At 54.1% G+C, this 19391-nt stretch overlaps 1 protein-coding gene across 1 annotated transcript; it reads left to right on the top strand.

The window, feature by feature from the left end:
- Nucleotides 1-66: 66 nt before the first annotated feature.
- Nucleotides 67-18868, top strand: LOC122393635 (histone-lysine N-methyltransferase ash1-like). Its single transcript, XM_043389851.1, has 17 exons — nt 67-1631; nt 4644-6448; nt 6758-6922; nt 7062-7279; nt 7516-7742; nt 8057-8243; nt 8418-8578; nt 8855-9256; nt 9472-9694; nt 9971-10342; nt 10764-10903; nt 15512-15629; nt 16108-16246; nt 16447-16686; nt 16881-16980; nt 17255-17419; nt 17788-18868. Exons 1-17 carry the CDS (start codon nt 225-227, stop codon nt 17923-17925), a joined length of 6207 nt encoding a protein of 2068 aa, XP_043245786.1. The 5' UTR covers nt 67-224; the 3' UTR covers nt 17926-18868.
- Nucleotides 18869-19391: the final 523 nt, after the last annotated feature.

The raw sequence follows: 19391 nt of genomic DNA, 5'->3' as shown, positions 1-19391 counted from the left end.
TGGCCCAGTGACTAGGACATTGTTAAGTGCGTTGTTGGTTGCTAACTCTGCTCTCCTGACAGGTGGACGGGCGGCTGCAGCTCTCCGGGTCGGACGACTCCGATTTCGATGTGGGCGGGGTGCGCGCTGCGCTCCAGTCGCTCGAGGACGACGCCGAGTCTGCCGAGCGGGTCACCACGCCCGAGAAGCAGACCTGGTGGAAGAACAAGCTGAAACACTCAGCGATGAGCCGCGCTGAGTCTGCCCACAGTCTGGTGCGGCCGTGGGAGAGCAGGCGGGACATGGGTCGGACGAACGCGCGACACAGTGCCGGTACCCCTGTGACTGTCAAGGGGCCGTCGCAGCCCCCGGCCGCCGTCGGTAACGGTAACAGTAAGCGAGTCGGTGCCAGTGTGGACGCCAGTGCAGCTGACAAGCACCAGCGCGCCGCTGTGGCGCTCAGTGAGAGCTCGGAGGGCGAGGAGGGGTGGTGTTCCCCGGCGGAGGATTCTGCCAACGGCTCGGACCGACGCAGTCCCTGCGTCAAGATCGACGGACGAACCTCGCCGCGATACGCAATGCCGCTCACCAGTGATAGCCATGTGCGAAAGCCGTCCTTGTCCGTGATCTTGAACTTGGAAAACAAAAACTCCCACCTTCGCGGCATGTGCCCTCCGCGGAATAGTGACTACGACGGTGCGCCGAAATCGCGGGACAGTGAGCTCGCTGGTGCGCTTAAGTCGCCAGCACAAGTGCGGGGGACTGAAGAGCCGAGTTTTGCGCCGCCCGTGAGTCGGTCCCGCGGCCGACCGAAGCCATCCGAGTCGGCGCCGCCGCCGCGCACCTCGGAAGTGATGGCGCCGCCCCGCAATGCGCCGTCGCTGAGTACTGAGACGAAGGGCTGGCCGGCGGGCGGCGAGTCGAATTCGACTAACAGCGTTCAGGGCGGGCGTGAGCCGGTGCCGCGGGTGGCGGCCACCCCGGTGTCGGGCTCGCTGGCCGCGCCGTCCAGCGAGCCGTCAGTGCCCGAGTCGGGCGGTCCGACCCGTCCCGTCTCCCAGTCTCCGCCGTGGGCCGAGGACAAGGGACGGCCGCCGGCCACCACCGCCGGCCTGGCCACCTCGGACGCCCAGCAGCGGCAGTCGGTGGCGGAGCTGCTGAACTCGCCCAGCTCCCACCACGGCTCGCCCGCCTCCTCGTCATCGTTCTCGTCCAGCAGCGCCCTGGTCACCACCACGGCTGCCACTGACACGGGCGCGGCAGCGTCACCGGCGCCCCGCCCCACCGGCTCCAAGGCGGACGGTACGGACCCCGACCAGGGCGGCGACCCGGCGCGCAACTCGCGCTCCATGCTGATCCGACGCAGGCGGATCAAACTGCTCAAGCGCCGACATAAGAACATCGTGGACCCGGTGCTGCTGGCGGACGTTGAGGAGCTGGTCCGGCGGCTGGCCGGTCTGGGAATGCCGCGCGGTGCCGGCCGGACGGCCAGTAATTCAGGCGAGGTCCGGACTCCGGCCTGCTTCCAGACACGGAAATACGGCAGGAAGCGCAAACCGCCGCAGGAGAAGGTGGCCAAGCCTGACCGCGAGGCTGTCGACGATGTCGACAAGAAGAAGTCCAGCTCGCACCACACACCGGTCTGCCCACAGGTGAGATTGGATGAGTTCGTCCAGCAAATGGAATTGGTTGGCATGCAAAGAAATGCTTATACGACTCCTTCAAACATGCCAGATACCCCCCTCCCCCCATTTATCATCACATCCGAACTCTTAACCCGCGCCGGGCCGGTGCTCCGAGATTCCGCGCCGGGCCGGGGGGGGGGGGGGGGGTGTCTGAACACCCCCCTTCTAACTCGGCTCCTGGGCCACATAGCGACACGCGGTAAGCGGCAATTGAAAGAACGTCCAAAATAAGGACGAAAACACTTCGGTCATTTTTTGGGTCAGGTCAAAGGTCAGGTCACCAGAGGTCACCAAAGGTAAAATGCTGACTATTTCAACATTTTGGAAACTGTCGACGGCTATCTCGGGAACCGATAGAGTTACAGCGCCGCGGAAAAGCGCATTCGATAGCCCTTTTACAGACCTTTCTGAGTAATGTTCTCAGATTTGACCTCAGGTCAACGGTTTAGCCTCCAGAGGGCAAAAACTCCAAAAATAGCCGTTTTTACGAAAAACGTTTTTTCGGCAATAACTTTTGACTCAAAAGAGCCATGACACAACTTTTGCCAGCATCGTGTTCCTCACGTCAAGACGCGTCGAATGAACTATAATTTGACCTTGAAAGCTCAACTTGAAAATTTGACCTCAGGTCAAGGTCATGACCTGACCGGAAAAGGTCATGTTGCATATCAGTCGATCTGCAACGTCGAGCCGAACACATCTAAGGCGTTTTCAGCGGTCTAGCACGCCTCTATCAGAAGTTATTAGCGGAAAACTGTTAGATTCTGTTCGTGACCTGAGATGACCTCGGGGACATAACGAGGGGTCACAGTTGCCATTTTCCGGTTCAGTGTGTCAATTTTACCTATATCTTGATGTTTGAGAGTGTCTAGAATAGCGCTCGTGCAAAACAGACGCTTTTCAATTTTCTCCCATTGACTTTTAATGGAGAGGCCGCAAAATTGACCTGACCTTAGGTCACTGATATCAAAATTCCGAGATATACATTTTATAGATAATGTTGCTCTTATCAATCGCTGAAAGTTTCAAGGCAATCGATCAGTCGGTGTAGCTATGACGAGCATTCTTATTTTTTTTCTGAGGTAAGGTCACTTGGCGTGACCTGGTGACGGTGACCTGACCTAAGGCGACCTGGGTCTGAAATTTTCGCAACATGTGGGCAAAAGATGCACGAACAGGTGTGTCAAAAACGGCGGCGCGGAGATATCTGCGAAAAACCGCAGGGGGTGTTCAAACACCCCCCGGCCCGGCGCGGGTTAAGGACTCGATTGGCCTGATATTATCACCATAGTCTACTCATTCAGGCAATGCGGGATCGAAACACCTCTTTTCTGATTAGATAATAGATAGCTCATTGCCAGGCTGGATTTTGTCCGGCTTCGACATAAGCGATGGAAGGTTAACTTAACCCTATTAGTGGCAGGCTCCTGACTACCCCTATTAGTGGCAGGGGGGCTGTTTACGACCCCCCCCCCCCCTTGATATCTCGAGATCTAACGGGCCGATTTTCAAAATTCAAACGGCATTCGATTTCGCTCAACGTGATCTACATTTCTAAAAAATAAAAAATAAAAAATGTCAATAGGGGGGTAGAGGGGGGTAAAAACGGGCAAATTGCAGATACATTTTAGACTGTTTATCACGGCCAGGTTTCTGAACCAATCTTAACGCAACTTTTGCCGATCGATAGAGAATGAACCAGGAATTCACATGGATCCTAAAAATATGCATTTTCAAAAATCATAGGCGGATACAGATCATTGAGATTGGGGGTACACAAAAAGTATAGTAAATAAGGTTTTTGTTGGTACTGTTTATAAAAAGGGTGGTAATGGTCTTGTTATGTTACAATTTTCTTATGAGAGAACGACTACAATTGTATTGGTCATGCATAGGCGGTGTCAGGGCACCTATGTTGGGAGGTAAAACATAACCCCCCTTTTTGGACGCCTGGATCCGCCTATTATAGCAAAAACGTGTCAAAAGAGGATGCACAATAACTTTGTATATGTTATCACATGATACCTTTCATTCACTGTTCGTAAAACTGGTGCATACAGTTATAATACATCAGCATCGTGATCTTCGCCCAAATGACTCGCTTCACGAATAGGACCCCCCAATTCCCAGTGCTCTGGAGCCGCCCCTGGTAAAGTTATGAACTTGAAATTTTCAGGGAATGTGCCCAATTTAGTTTTAGGAAATGTCAGAAAATTTCAGCATCGTAGCTTCAGCGGTTTCGGAGATATTCCCGAAAAACCTGAGGGGTGGATGAAAACAACCCCCCCCCCCCTGCCACTAATAGGGTTAACCTGAAGGTTAACTTGCTTTTTTATAAACTTAGCTCGAATGTTTGAATGGACAGATTTACAGAGCTGGAGTCTACGCTAAGCAGAGCTTGTTGCGTAGACCCCGATCCCTACCGTCCGATCGCGTGCGGCGCAATGCCGAGTAACGGGAGAATTTAGATACCAAAGTTTAGCATGCCCTTGAAAGCCGGACACGGCCTCTCCACTCAACTGACTTCAACCGGCTGCGGCTGCTCCCGCCAACCGCAGACTATTTCCGTCAGGAGTCTCAAATATCGAGCGCAGGAGCGACTCGAACCCGGGCTTTCACTACCGGGAGTCCAACGCTCTACCAACTGGGCTACGGGACTTGTCATTGTAAGAGGTTCACCTCTTACAACAATAATTATCTACCGTAGACACACGCGATCGACTGTCCAGTGTTTGCGCATCGTCTCCCGCGCCTCTTGGCCGTGAAATGTTTGGAAAGAAGTCCGGCTGGTATTAGAAGCTCCTAAATGTTGGGCTGGTGTTTTTATGGTCTAGTGTGCACCTGCATATGTCAAGAAAAGAATAATGTTCTATGTTAATCCTTCTTTATTCGAAGACATTTTCAATAAGCTAGGGTTTCCCGAACTATGATTTGAAAAAAGTGGTATGATAGCTGCATCACACCCCGTCTCCGTTTCAGGAGGATGAGAACAAGGAGCAGTGTTTGCCTCTCAAGAAGCGGTACCATCATATCAGCCAGTCGCTGGCTGAGTCGATAAGCTCCCTGGCCAAGTCAGCGTCTCTTCCAGCAAAAGCCGGATTCTGTGCAATGGAATCAACTACTGCCTGCAAATCAACGGCTCCTAGAGCCGAGAAAGTCTCCGACAAAGTTGTGAACAAGGCCCAAGAACTGTATTCACCCGGGGACACTGGAAAGGGACCGGATCGTGTGAATTCTGTTGAATCACATGATCACCCATCTGTGATATGTAAAGCTTTGGTTAAGCGGCAGTGTGTCGAGTCGTCTACGAAGTCAGTCACTTCGAAGGTACCTTGCAAGCTCACCCTGACTAAGTCAGAACAAGCAAGTAAAAAGCAGTCAATTTCTCGTAGTCGCGCGCAGTCTGGCGACGGATCCCACAGTCGGGCCGGCGTCCACAAAGCACAAACTCCCGACAGGCCGGAGAACCAAAAGCAGACAGCAAAGCACAAAGCATCGGACTTAGTGGATGGAGGCCAGAAACTAAATGCGAAAGCGGATGAGAAAGGCGCAGTATCTGCCAACAAGCGAGCTGTTACAGCCGCCTCAGAGTCGGCTCCCCCGGCCAGCACACGGCTGGCTGGCACTGCTGGCCAAGCGGCGGAAGGTTCAAATGCGGTTTCTTCTACGAAGAAGTCGGACGATGTCCAAACTCCAGGCGGCGACAAGACGCGCGCAGTGTCGCTCCCGGGACCCGAGGACCGCCGACGACGGCGGAGACCGACGGCCGACGCCGCCCCGTCCGGACACCCTGGCCGGCGGCGACGGTGGCGTCGTCGGCCCCGCTCTGGCTCTGAACGACCGGACTCGAAGACGGAGTCGACGGCAGAGTGTCCGCCTGTACCCTCGCCGCCGCCCGCTGATGTTCCCACCGTCTCCGCGCCTGTGCCGACCCCGGACACCGCCCCTCCATCCGGGATACCCGCATCATGTCCCGACACTCCTGCTGTCTCTGTGACAGTAGAGGCCGTGGCAGCCCGGTCCGACTCTGTCCCGGCAAAAGTCGAATCTGACCCGCCGCCAGTCGGTGACGTGTGTCCAGCCCCGTGTGCAGAGGGCCCAGCCGACACCCTTGCCAAGTCTCCCCAAGATACCGCCGCCCTCACTGTGCGCCGTAAGCGGCGGAAAATCAACCGCACCGGGTTTCCCAACAAGAAGAAGAAGGTTCGTCTCAAGTCGAGACCGCCGACGCCGGGCTCCACGGCGGCGGCGCCGGAGCCGGCGGTGGCGCTGCCCGAGGCGCCGCAGCCGGACGGCGAGCCGACGGCCGTGCCCCCTGCAGCGTCCTTGGCCGCCGCCGATAAGGACATGCTGCAATCGGAGTGCCTTGGTCCGGATACGGAGCCGCCATCAGAGACCACGCCGGCCGAGCCGGAACACACTGCAATGGGTGAGCAGCGCGCGCGGGAGCTGCGACGGCCGCGGCGGCCGGCGCCGGCCCGCCCGCGCCCCACTCAGCTGCAGCAGACGCCCGTCGTGAGACTCGACAAGATGAGCGAGCCGCCGGTGGCGCCGCCGCGTCACGAGCAGCCTCCGTCGGGTGCCGCGAGCGACACCGGCTCCGAGGCGGCGCCGCCCCGCTCCGAGCCGGCGGACACGGGCCGGCCGGCCGCCCGACCGACCTCCCATCGACTGGCCACCAGGAAACGGTCAAAGGCCACCACCTCGCCGGCGCCTAACAACAAGCGGGCCCGGGTCGACCGGACGGACCTTCCCTTCGTGGAAGACGACATCTATTTCGAAAGGTGAGTTTCAACACTGTCGGTACCTAATTAATAGCCTGCTGAATGTTTCCGTAAATCTGAACAAAAACAGGCTTCTCGTTTTTTTATCGCCACTGAATGATCCATTGCATTTGTTTAGTAGCAATAACAGCCTGCCGACATTCAAGATATGTGATATGCTGCCATTGACCTGCTGATAGGGTGCGATCTATCTAGCTTCCTGTAACTTCCGACAGTGACCTGCTGATTGGGGTGCGATTTAATCTGTTTTGTCTCGCCGCCATTGACCCGCTGGTGTCGATCCGTGTGACCTGTGTGTCGTCCCCACAGCGACCCACTAATCTCTGAGTCTGGCCCGTCCAGCGAAGTTCCGTCCGGAGACGAGCTGCACCGGTCCGCTGCCACCACCGTCAAAACGCGAATGGCCGCTCCCAAATGGAAAAAGAAGAAATACATCACCGCTGGACTGTTCTCGGACTTCTACAAAGTGGAAAGGTGAGAACAGTACTTTGAGCGCTGGACTTTGAGCAATGTCTGATTTCATCCAGTCGAATAAAATAGGCAACTGTTGCCCCTAAGAACGTCGCTGCCAATCTGTTTGTAAATGTGACACCGACCCCTGTCCATATTTCAGCGAGAGTGAGCGGCCCGAGCTGAACAAGTCGCGGCTGACGTACGACCCGTCCGAGCACGAGCATGGTCTGCTGCCGCCGCCCTGCTACGAGGAGAAGTGGCTGCGGCACCGGCCTCGCGACTTCACCCTGCCCTACGACCTGTGGTGGCTGCAGGCCAACGGCCAGCTGCCCGGCCGAGACGCGGTCGCGTCCTGGAACTACAAGAAACTGCGCACCAGTAAGTCGCTAGCTGTCAGTCATCATACAATTATTGCAAGTAGATGTACTCAAGGTTCCGAGGAATTCGCTCAGTTCAGTGTATTTCGACGAAGGAATTGTTAAATACGTCAGGGTGCAGTAAGGTTGTGCTCTCAAAGACCTGGCTGCTGGTGCAGCTGCTTACAGGCGGGCGTGCTAGCTGACAGTTTAGCTTCAACTGTACCCACGGTGATTGGTGCCTCGTGTTCCGCGCAGACTACTATTTCGACGTGAAGCCGCCGCCGCCGCGCGAGGTGGAGGCGTGCTCGTGCCGGCCGCCGGTGGACCCGCAGCGGCCCGGCTGCGGCGACGACTGCATCAACCGCATGATGTTCGTCGAGTGCAGCAGCAGCTCGTGCCCGTGCGGCGACCGGTGCGACAACCAGCGCATCCAGCGACACCGCTGGACGCCCGGACTGGTCAAGTTCATGACGGGCGAGAAGGTAGGCGGGGTGGGCGGTGCGTCGGGTCTGAGAAGGCTACAGGGGGGGGGGGGGGGGAGAATTGGAATCCGACTGCGAAGTAGGCTGCTAAATCATTGCTATTGGGAAACATGCATTTTCACGCTAATAACTGAATCTGGGCGCCAGTTATTCATCTTGTTGTTCTCGTATATTTCATTAGATTTTCTCAATTTGAAGCAGGAGAGAGAAACAGCGAGGCCATGGGGTAGACGTGATTAGGTAGGTAGCTGAGGCCCGACTTAGATTGCCATGTGTTGTTATCCAACATACTGAGCCTCATTCATCCATTGCAGGGCTGGGGCATCATGACGCGGCGGCCGATCCGCGCGGGCACCTTTATCCTGGAGTATGTGGGCGAAATTGTCAGCGAGAAGGAGTTCAAGCGTCGGATGCAGACGCGCTACATCAACGACCAGCACCACTACTGCCTGAACCTGGATCGCGGCATGGTCATCGACGGACACCGCATGGGCAGCATTGGTGAGACACATGGCTTGTTTCTTCCTTTCTATTTGAAGCGTAATATAGCTCCTACACGTCCTGTGTTTCGTTTTTTTCCCGCTTAGGCCTGTGATACCGCAGCTAGTGGGAGTGTGGAACAGGCTATTTTGCGATGCGCTGCAATAATTTTAACCCGATCGTTTATACTCACAGGTCGTTTTGTGAACCACTCGTGCTCGCCCAACTGCGAAATGCAGAAGTGGGAGATGAACGGGCTCCACCGTATGGCGCTGTTCTCCAAGGAGGACATCCCTGGCGGCACAGAGCTCACATACGACTACAACTTCGCTTTGTTCAACCCAGCTGTCGGACAGGTTCGTGCAGCTGCCGTGCAGCTACCCATCACATGCTCTCGGTTATGTTCTGAAATAATGCCAAAGGATTCTGTGATCATCCTAGGATAGTGTTAAAACATTAAGTGAAGCTACCTTGGACAGATCAGTTAGCGGTCATCAGATTTATACCGAACATACTTTGACTCGCACCCTGTGAATTAATGCGAGGTTGCGCCGATAGTTTGTGCAAGCTGTCCCAGCAGCAGCTAGTATAACCAGCCTTGACTGACGCCGTGCGGACCGTTTCGCTCGCAGAAGTGCCACTGCGGCTCGGAGGACTGCCGGGGGGTGATCGGTGGCCGGTCGCAGCGCGTTGGGCCGCCGCAGACGGAGCGAGGCAGGGGACGCGGCGCCGGCACCACTACCTCCAGCACCACCACGAGCACCACTGGTGCGGCCGCCAGCACCACCGCCGGCGCCACCGGGCCGGGAGACGGCGGCGCGGCGGCACCAGTCCCGGCCGGCGGGGCGGCGTCCGCGGGCGCCGAGCCGGCCGGGGTGGCTCGCAACGAGCGGCGGCCGTCCGTCAGCTCGGAGCAGACCAGCGGCGAGACGGCCGCCCGGGAGCCGACCGCGCTGCCCGTGCGGCCGCTGTCGGCCCGGGACGTCCGCTTCATCCGGCTCCACCGCTCGTTCCTCGTCCGAAACTACGAGAAGGTGAGTGTCGAGCTTCATCCTGCGCTCAGTGCGTTGAAATCAAATGCTTTTCGGTAGTTGCATCAACTGGTCAGTTCATTTTTTTTTTTTTGATAATTCCATTGGGTTTCTGATACAGTTGATCCCTTTCTTATCCACTCAGTAACTGCTGTCACTAGTTGACGTCACATATCCGATTTATTTGCACGTGCTCACTTGCATGTTTGTTTGGCCAGATGCGGCGGCAGCGAGAGCCGCCTCTGGAGACGGCCCGGCCCGTCTCTCCGCCGGCCGGCTCCCAGGAGGAGACGTTCCGCGCCCACCTCCGCGCGCTGGACAGCTCGCGCTCGGTGCGCACCCGTCGGCTAGCCGCCGCCGAGGACGACCCTCAGATGGTGCGCACCCTGAAACTGGCGCACATCCTGAAGGAGATCCACCAGGCGGTGGTGGCCAGTACGGGTGAGTGGGGTGGATACGGGGTGCCTACTTATGAGAGAGACAGCAGTCTGATGCAATGAAATACTCGGTCGGGCCATGAAATACTCGATATGGTCGTCTCACTCGGCGTTAGACGACCATATCGGTCGTCTCACGCCGAGTGCCCAGCACAGTGATGTGATTTGATTGATTAGGTGTGGAAGGCTGAGTGGTGGATGTGTGCAGATTGTCGTTATTTGTAATTGTATGTTTGTACTATTTGTCCTCAATTCCGTGCTCTCGCTGTCATGTTCACAGGCGAGCACCCGGGCCCGAGTCCGGTCGAGGCGCTGACACTGCCGCGGAGGCCACGGGTGGCGGCCGCGCGTGACTCGGCCGAGGCGCCCTGCTCACTGCTTCCCGAGCCGCTTGACATTGCCGAGATCGAGCGGCACATCGTGACCGGCCAGTACAAGACGGCCGACGCGTTCGACCACGACTTCCGTCGGCTGTTCACGGCCCAGCTGCGCGCGCACGGCCGCTGCTCGCCGATCGGCGCCGCCGTGCTCCGGCTCAAACACAAGTACGCCGAGCTCAAGACGGTCATGATGAGCCAGATCCAGGAGGTTCTGGGTGTGGTGCCCAGCAGCTTCCGGCCTCCGGCCAAGCGCCGACAGGACACCGGTCTAGGTCAGTGACTGCGGCCGCTTCACATCCGAGTCAAACGGCATCAAATGCTATTGATTACCACGTTTTCCGTCAGACGGAGAAAAGAATACGACCTGCTGTGTGATGGGCTGTGTTTTCTCAGTGTTAACCCGCACCCGGGTGGGACTCTGTTTTCTGACGAGCTGTTTTCCGTCAGACGGCGGAAACGATCCGCTGTGTGTAATGGGCTGGTTGTGTTTTCTCTGCCTTTACCTATAACCTATGTTTTCTGCGTCAGCTGACGGTGAGGAGGACACGATCCGCTGTGTTTGTGACGGTCTAGGTTTTCTCCGTGTGTAACAGTCTGTGTTTGTCCCGTCAGACGGCGAGGAGGACACGATCCGCTGTGTTTGTGACGGCCTTTGTTTTCTCCTTGTGTAACGGTCTGTGTTTGTCCCGTCAGACGGCGAGGAGGACACAATCCGCTGCGTATGTAGCCTGCACCGCGAGGAGGGCCTGATGATCCAGTGTGAGCGCTGTCTCGTCTGGCAGCACTGCGACTGCGTGGACGCCGACCCGGACGTCGAGAAATATGCCTGTGAGGTGAGTTTACCGACCTTTTAGTGTCTGACTATCGATCAGTTCAGTGTGAGGTGCGGTCTAAAGAATGAAACGTGCGAGCAGGGTTAAATAGATCGAGCCCAAGATAGCCGTAAACCAGTATAAGGGCCGCCCCACACGAGTGCGTTTTTCATGCGGTACGGTTGCGGTGCGGCTGCCGTACGTCAAGATGCGGCGCCATGCGGCTACCGTGCGGCTGCCGCACGTCAGACATACGGCACCATGCGGCTACCGTGCGGCTATCGTACGGCATCTTGCGGCGCCATGCGTCATCCATGCGGCGCGGTGCGGCGTCCATGCGATACGGTGCGGTTTCTTGCCATGAGTCGCGGCTGACAAGAAAAATAGGTTTTAAATACACCAACGTATGCAAAGTTAAACAAATGATGTTTTAACATATCCTCTGTTGAATTCAGAGTCTAGCTAACCCTTTTTCATGGTGAACTTTGACTGCTCCTAGCCAAAATATATCAATCTGTGAGATGCTGTCCACGGTGCCGTGCGTCGCGTTGCGGAAAGTAGAAATGGTTCCTACTTTCCGCAACCCACCGCAAGGTGTCAGCCCATCAGTGTCCACACTCACTTCCGTCACATCGGTAGCCCGTCAATAATATTGACCCTAATCACCACTAGTGGGTAACTTTGAAGCCCCTATTGAACTATCGAGCATGAACTGATTACAGACATGCCCGAATATCCAGACCAGTATCGGAATACTCCCAATGCATATGAGAGATGCACCACTATCCGTGTCACTTGCAAAAATGAAGAGGCGTCAGGCTTGTTCGGAGTTCGGACTGCAATAACTAGGCAAATATTGAACCGATTGCGCTGTAACTTGGCATGTCGGTAGACACACACCAAATTTTTATACATCATCATGATTTATGAATCAACCATGATGTCATTATGGTTGGGAAACTACTGCACATGCGCACGTTCAGGGTGCCAGTTTAATATCTTCAGAACGGCTGCGCCCATGACCCTCAATTTGGTATGTACCTACATGCATTGTTATGGAGCCGATTAGCAGGGTGCCGTGCAATGCAACCGCTCGGTCGGCGTTTTTTTTTTTTTGTAGGGTAGCTGCATCCCGACTACGAAACATCGGACTACTCCGATGCATATGGATGACTTCAAATGCACGTGCCATGTGAGGAACGAAGAGGCATCAAGTTTGTTTCATTATACAATAACTCAGCAAGTTTCTGGGCGATGTCGCTAAAACTCGACATGTGGGTACAGACTCACCGAGTATATGCATTTTCACGTGTCACGGTTGGGGTGTTACTGCACAGTGCACGTGCGCACGGGCAGGGGTCGCTTCAACATCTTCAGAACGGCTGGGCCGACTGCGACCAAACTTGGCACATGGCGTTAGAGACCAGTGAGTAGGGTGATCTTTTTTTTTTTGCTCCGCCAGCCTAAAGCCAGTCTGGAGCCGGGGGTCATTACATCTGGCAATTTTGGCCAGGAACAAAATTTTACGTTAAGCCGGTTTATGTGAACCAGGAAGCAATAGCAACGTGGGAGCCTATCCTTAGCGTGTGTGAGCAAATCTAATGGGGGAACTTAATTTAGAACCAGGTTGCACGTGCGCACGCGCAGGAGCCCAGCTCTTACACATTTCGGGAACGGGCGGGCTGATTCATGATTGCACTCAAACTTGGTGTAATGTTAGGTATCAGTTAGTTTGGTGGACGAAACGCATCGACTGATATGCAGCATGACCCTTTCCGGTCAGGTTATGACCTCGACCTGGGGTCAATTTTTTAAATGACCTTTAAAGGCCAACTTATGGCTCATTCGGCGCGTCTCGACGAGAGGAACACGATGCTGGCAAAAGTAATGTAGTGCCTCTCTTAAGCCAAAAGTTTTACCGAAAAAATTGTTTCGTGAAAACGGCTATTTTTAGGTAGAGTATTTGCCCTCTGGAGGCTAAACCGTTGACCTGAGGACTGAGGTCAAATCTGAAAGCAATACTCAGAAATTCGCAAATCTGCAATGAACTCAGTGCCAGAGGAGCTTTCACAGGGAAATGAAACTGACAAGACTTATTATCCTCTAGAGGCCTCGCCCACAACTTGTATATCTCGGATTTTTCCGAACCTGAGGTCAGGCCAGTCGGTGACCTCGTCATCATAACTCATAAGCCGATGGGGGATATGGAAACTGTTATTTTGGGACCGGAAATGATCTAAAACTACCTCAAGCACATGCAATCGTGATTTCATGCACTCCTTGCAAGATCCAAAGCCTCACTTTGCATTGTTTACCTTGCTGAAGCCATTTATGACGTCACTAGGGCCATAGGAGTGCGTCGTCTATAACTCCCTATGAAATTGAGCTAGCGAGTTGGAAAAGCCACCAATGAACTTCGCGAGACCTGCCAATTCGAATGCTATGCGATGTCTTCCTTTGACCAGCTTCGTGACCTGAGCGGCTCTGACCTGAGTGGCCTTGACCGGAAGTCAACATCCTTAGTTGATCTCACCTAAACAAAAAAAATATATTGATTGACCCGTCTGAGCATGGAAAACATAATGGTACTTATATCACGGTTCTGCGACCATTTTTTGCGAAGTTATTTACCAAAAACCGATCCCGTGCCCAGGGTCCCTTGACCTGCCCTCCGAGGTCACTGAGACCTTGGTACCGCTGTCTGCAAGCCACTTCGTATGACATTCATGACCACAAATGTCGTTTGGGGTCTCTTGACACGATTGAATTATTGGTATCAAACTGCTTCAGCATAGGTACTAGCAAAACGTCCTTTGGGCGACAAGCGAGCGAGCGAAAGGGTGAGCCTTGCACGTGTGGCATTGCGGGGGGATACTTCCAACTGACTTGTGCACTGCACCCTACTAACCGGTTTCTAGCGATGTGCCAAATGTGAGTCCAATCGGCCCAGCCGTTCTAGAGATCTGGAAGCGGCACCCTGCACGTGCGCACGTGCCAGCTGGGTCCCAACTCCCAACTGACTTTTGCACGGCACCCTACTAACCGGTCCCTAACCGTGTGCCAAATTTGAGCGTAATCGGTCCAGCCGTTCTCGAGATCTGGAATCGATCCCTGCACGTGCGCACGTGCAGCAGCACCCCAATGTGGCACATGGAAATACATTGTCTAGTGGGTGCCTACTTGTATGCCAAGTTTCAGCGTATTCAGCCCAGTAGTCACCGAGATATTGCAATGCTACAAAAGTGACACCTCTTCGTTTTGCACGTAGCACGTGCATAAGGGTTCACCCATATGTATCGAAAATAGTCCAATTCTTGGTGGAAGGAATGAAGCTACCCTACAAAAATTACCGCAAATGAATCGGTCCAGTGGTTGTGAAAATATAAGCTTCACAAAACAGTCTAGTCGCAAATCACAAAATACCACACGCAATTTGCAACGTGTCATCAAAACATGCTGCAGTGTGGAAGTGACCAGCCGCGAACCCGGGACCTTTGAATTGCGAGGCGAGTTCGCTAACCATTAGGCCAAGAAAACAAGAGGAGGGCGCCATTTGTTTATGCCGTTGCCATGGAGACGACGCCGTACGGCGCCGATGCGGCAAGCTTGCGGCAGCCGCATCTCGCCGCATCTCGGTGCATCCTGCCGCATTGAGCCGTATCGTGACGTGCCGCACCACATCGCGACATGCCGCATCATGCCGCACCGCGCCGCACCGCAACCGTACCGCATGAAAAACGCACTCGTGTGGGGCGGCCCTAACGCCTTTTGGGGCGACTAACGGAGCGAGCGAGAGGGTGGGCCTTGCACGTGCGAAATTTCGTGGGGGTACCTCCAACTGAATTGTGCACGGCACCTTACTAACCGGTCTCTAGCGATGTGCCAAATTTGAGCACAATCGGCCCAGCCGTTCTCGAGATCTGGAAACGGCACCCTGCACGTGCGCACGTGCAAAATGGGTCCCAACTGACTTGTGCAAGGCACCCTACTAACTGGTCCCTAACCGTGTACCAAATTTGAGCGCCATCGGTCCAGCCGTTCTCGAGATCTGGAAACGACCCCTGCACGTGCGCACGTGCAGCAGCATCCCAACTCTGGCACATGGATATGCAGTGCCTAGTGGGTGCCTACCTACATGCCAACTTTCAGCGCAATCGGCCAAGTAGTTACCGAGATATTGCAACAATTACAAAACTGACACCTCTTCGTTTTGCACGTGGCACGTGCATAAGGGGTCACCGACACGCATCGGGAATAGTCCAATACTTGGTAGAAGGAATGAAGCTACCGTACAAAAAATACCGCGTGTCAATCGGTCAAGTGGTTGCTGAGATATAAGCCTCGCAAAAGCGTCCGCACGGCCGGCCGCTCATACTCAGAAATTTCCGTTAATCTAAGGAAAGACTCCGCTCGCTTCGCTCTCTCCGTAATCATCCATGCATATTCGAGCACGCTTCTTTCCGTGAGCTTGTGCGCCCGTGACGTGTTACCTATGTTTCGAGGTGTGCCTGCATATTCACGTGACCCGTGCAGCGTGCTCCCACCACTCAACTCTGTGAGCCACGTTATCTAAGTCCAGAGGCTGCGTCTGGCTTTCGTCACGTGTTGACCTATGCGCCCTTTCCTAAGCTCTGCGAGCCGCGGTACCTGAGTCCCGAGGTGCGCCTGAAGCCGCAGCCGGAGGACGCCGAGCCGGGCCTCACCTACTACCTTTCACTGATGCGTGACCAGCTGCAAGTCCGCCAGGGTAAGATGCCCTGGCCACTGACAGACTGGACTTACCGTCGCAGCTTATCAGCGTGTAACATGCTGGTAACCCTTCCAAATGTGACGGCTATGATTTTCGGAACGAATTGCGAATGAGGTTAAATCCAGCAAACAACTGCAACCTGTCACGATGAATTAACACGCTAATGTTTGAACAACCGGCCTGTACACGCGACTTTTGCGCTATTATAGGGGTAGCGTGGCAACCACACGGTTCTATCTCTTACAATTAAGCCGGATCTTTTTAGTATCTTCTGGGACAGTTTTGGCCTGTTTTATCTTATGTAATCACCTGGCAATCATATTCTAAAAGTTTCAATTGAATGCAGCGTTTATAATGTACTCGAAGTCACACACGAACTCGATCGGGAAGGGTGGACCGGGTTGGGCTGGACTACGAACGATGGGTGGACTGCGGCTTTGTTGTGACATGTATTGACGTGCCGTGCTCCCGCCAGGCGACTGCGTCTACATCATGCAGGGTGACATGGTGCGGGCCGCTCAGGAGGCCGGCCAGGTGCCGTACAAGTTCGTCAAACGCCTGGTGCCCGACGAGCTGCTCATCTTCCGCGTAGAAAAACTGTGGAAGGACGAAAGGTTAGTTGGGAGAGGGACCGACGCTGGCTGCGCTCTTCGAACAAAATGCTTGCTTTAGATGTTTGTGTTGTGATACTAGAAAAGGAATGTCTCGATCATGTATCGTGGCGGTTCACCACAGCACCTCTCCATTTTTCTTTTTGTAATCGGTAGCTGTGTCATCTGCCGTGTCTGACTCCTGCTCGTATGCCCTGTTGCAGCGGCGCCCGGTTTGCGTTCGGCTACCACTACTGCCGGCCGCAGGAGACGTACCACGAGCCGACGCGCAAGTTTTTCCCCAAGGAGGTGATGCGCTCGCCGCTGTACGAGGTGGTGCCGCTGGAGCTGGTGGTGGGCATCTGCTGGGTACTCGACGTCAACACCTACTGCAAGGGCCGCCCGGTCGGCGCCAGCGAACACTCGGTCTACGTCTGCGAGTACCGCGTCGACAAAACGGCCAGGTGCGGACGAGTGGGGTGCTTTCTATCACGTTGTGCTGGTGAATTAATGATGCTACGGAGTATTTTAGTCAGCTCTCAAGCAAGCTAGATGTGACCCCAACCTGATCAGGCGTTGCTTGATCAGGTTCAGGCGTTCTTATTCCGTTGCTTACTGGCTTGCTTGCGAGGTGACCATGCCTCTCGTTTAATTGCAGGCTGTTCGCAAAGCTCACCAAGAACCGACATCCCATCTGCACAAAGGCGTTCGCGTTCGATTCGTTCGAGACACGCTTGAAGATCTCACGGACGTTCACTGTAAGTGTGCCTTTCAACATCAATGAGCGTTTTCATGCTCATGCGAAAATCAGGCAGATCATATTCCGATTGATGCCCTCGAGCACTGTTACGAAGTTTCTTAATGTTCAGTACTAACTGCCCTCAGATAAACTCATTGGCTAACATCTGAATATTTTTGGAAGTCAGACCAGCTTAACTTAAAGTTTTACCCTACTTACTGAGTAACTTCTATTCGAGACCACGCCTGAGGGTCCCAACTGCCGAGTGTTTCACGACTTGCCGTTCTTTCCAGCCGCACGCCGAGGAGGTGGCACAGAAGATGAAGACGGAGAAGGTGAAGGCAGCTAAACGAGACGAGGTTAACGCCGCGGCGCCCAAGGCGGCCAAACCGAAGGTGGTCAAAGACTCTGCCAAACAGGCGCCGCCGCCGGTCAAGGTGGAAACACCGGATGAAAAGGTGAGGATTCAGCAACACTGCTTGAGTTTTTTTTACATAAAATGCTTCTCCTTTATCATTTGGGTGTCTGGCCTGCTATGCGCACGATATAGATACATCATTTTAGACATGCAGTTATAGAATGCTGTTCCTGAAACTAAATAGTGGTCGATATCCTAAATCAGTTATCGATAAGACCTGTATGACTAAGCCAGAGATCGATAAAGCTGTACTCTAACTTCATATGAGCTGAAATGCAGGGAGTTTACGCTAAAATGTATGGCTTGTGATAAATGCACGCTGCTATATCCCCATTATTCCGTCTGCCGAGTGTGGCGGCCGCTGACGTTGCGCCGCTGACCGGTCCGCTGGCCGCTCCGCTCCGGCAGCGGGCGCGCCAGGTCCGCCGGCTGGACGGCGTGCTGCTGCGGCTGCTGGCGCGACTCCCCGGCCCGCCGCTGGACGTCTCACAGATGCTCGGACCCGGCAAACGGCACCGGCGCCGGCCGGCCACTGCGCGCGTCTGACCCGGCGCCCGCTGCGCCGCCTGTCCCGGCTGCAGCACATGATCTTAGCACGCCCGCCCAGAAATGCAATCTGGACTGCGTGACCAAGGCTACCGAATGTACGATGTATCTTATGTTTTACGTTATTTTTAGTGACAAATGCGAGTCTGATGTTTTTAGTGTTGACTTTTATAGTGTTTTCTTTTTACGATGGGCTCAAAGTCGATGTTGATGGTTTTGTACCAAGTGATGAGCGAACTCCGGCATCTTATTCAGTCACAGCTTCTGAGTGTGTATACCTATTCATTTAGTTAGTGGGCCAAAAAATGGTTTTGTGCCCTTACAAAATCCATATAACCTGGTTTTAACAGCTGGATCTCCCCCCTTAGGATTTTACGGCGATATAAAACGGAACAGAGTGAAGACTGATGACTAACTCCGGTAACATACGTTCGTGCTTCTCATATCGGCATATGCTTCTGCATAGTCACACGCCCAGAACTTTGATAAGGCAGAAGTTTCTGTTTGTCTGACTGATCTATGTAACACGAGACGGTACAAAAATGGCGACATGTATCCGCCTTTGGGTAACCAGGCGATGTCTGAGCGCGTGAGACTGGTGTGCTTAGTGTCTATCGGGACGCCACTGTTGTGTGAGCGAGTGTCTGTGCGGGCTGCCGTGATATCTGAGATGTGGACCGCGGTCCAGCTAGATTTGGTAGATGTTTGCACTGTGATTTGTAAAGTCAGCAGATTGGGGCCGGTATATTGATGTCGCAGTCGGTATGCTGATGCGTGCCGCTAATGTATTTATTCGCTGTAAATAGTTTGCCGGAGCCTGCGGCCCAGGGCCCATTGTGATATGTCTTCCTGTCGTTGACTCCTTTGGCTCCACATCATTGTTCGCCATGTGATTTTATTCATCACATTTTTGCAACACGATAATATACGTCACCGAACGCTATGCAACATCAGTTAGCATATGTAGTATACTAATTGGTTTGGAATCTGTTGAGAGGTTCCCTAGCGCGTGGCTAAAGATATGTCGCGAGGCCATAATATATAAAAACAACACGCAGGGAAGGCAGCAGCGCTACCGGTCAACCGCACACAATCCAGATTTGGAAAAGCAATGCACGTCAGGTGACAATGGACCATCCAGCCTCAACGGTGTGCTTGAATCAGGGGAACCGAATGAGTGCAGCGACCGATAGCATTAAAATTCTACCCGGGTGAGACATTCTCGCTGGCTTCCTTCTTACTGCCATGCTCAACTGCGTATCGGGTGCCTAATATAAGGCGACTACGACCTTGTCGCTGATTGGTGAACTTCAATGACGCTCGTAAACGTAGAGCTATCAGTTTTGTCGGAATAAATATATCATCCTTGGATGTTACATAAATTAACGCAGCTTTGACATTAATGTGTGTTCAATTATTCTTCACGAAATACTTGTACGTTTTTCGACGAATCAACTTCACGAACA

The sequence above is a fragment of the Amphibalanus amphitrite genome, unplaced genomic scaffold (genome assembly GCF_019059575.1).
Source record: "Amphibalanus amphitrite isolate SeventyFive unplaced genomic scaffold, NRLGWU_Aamphi_draft 000546F_arrow, whole genome shotgun sequence".
NCBI lineage: Eukaryota > Metazoa > Arthropoda > Thecostraca > Balanomorpha > Balanidae > Amphibalanus > Amphibalanus amphitrite.
This window is presented reverse-complemented; position numbering and strand designations above follow the sequence as displayed.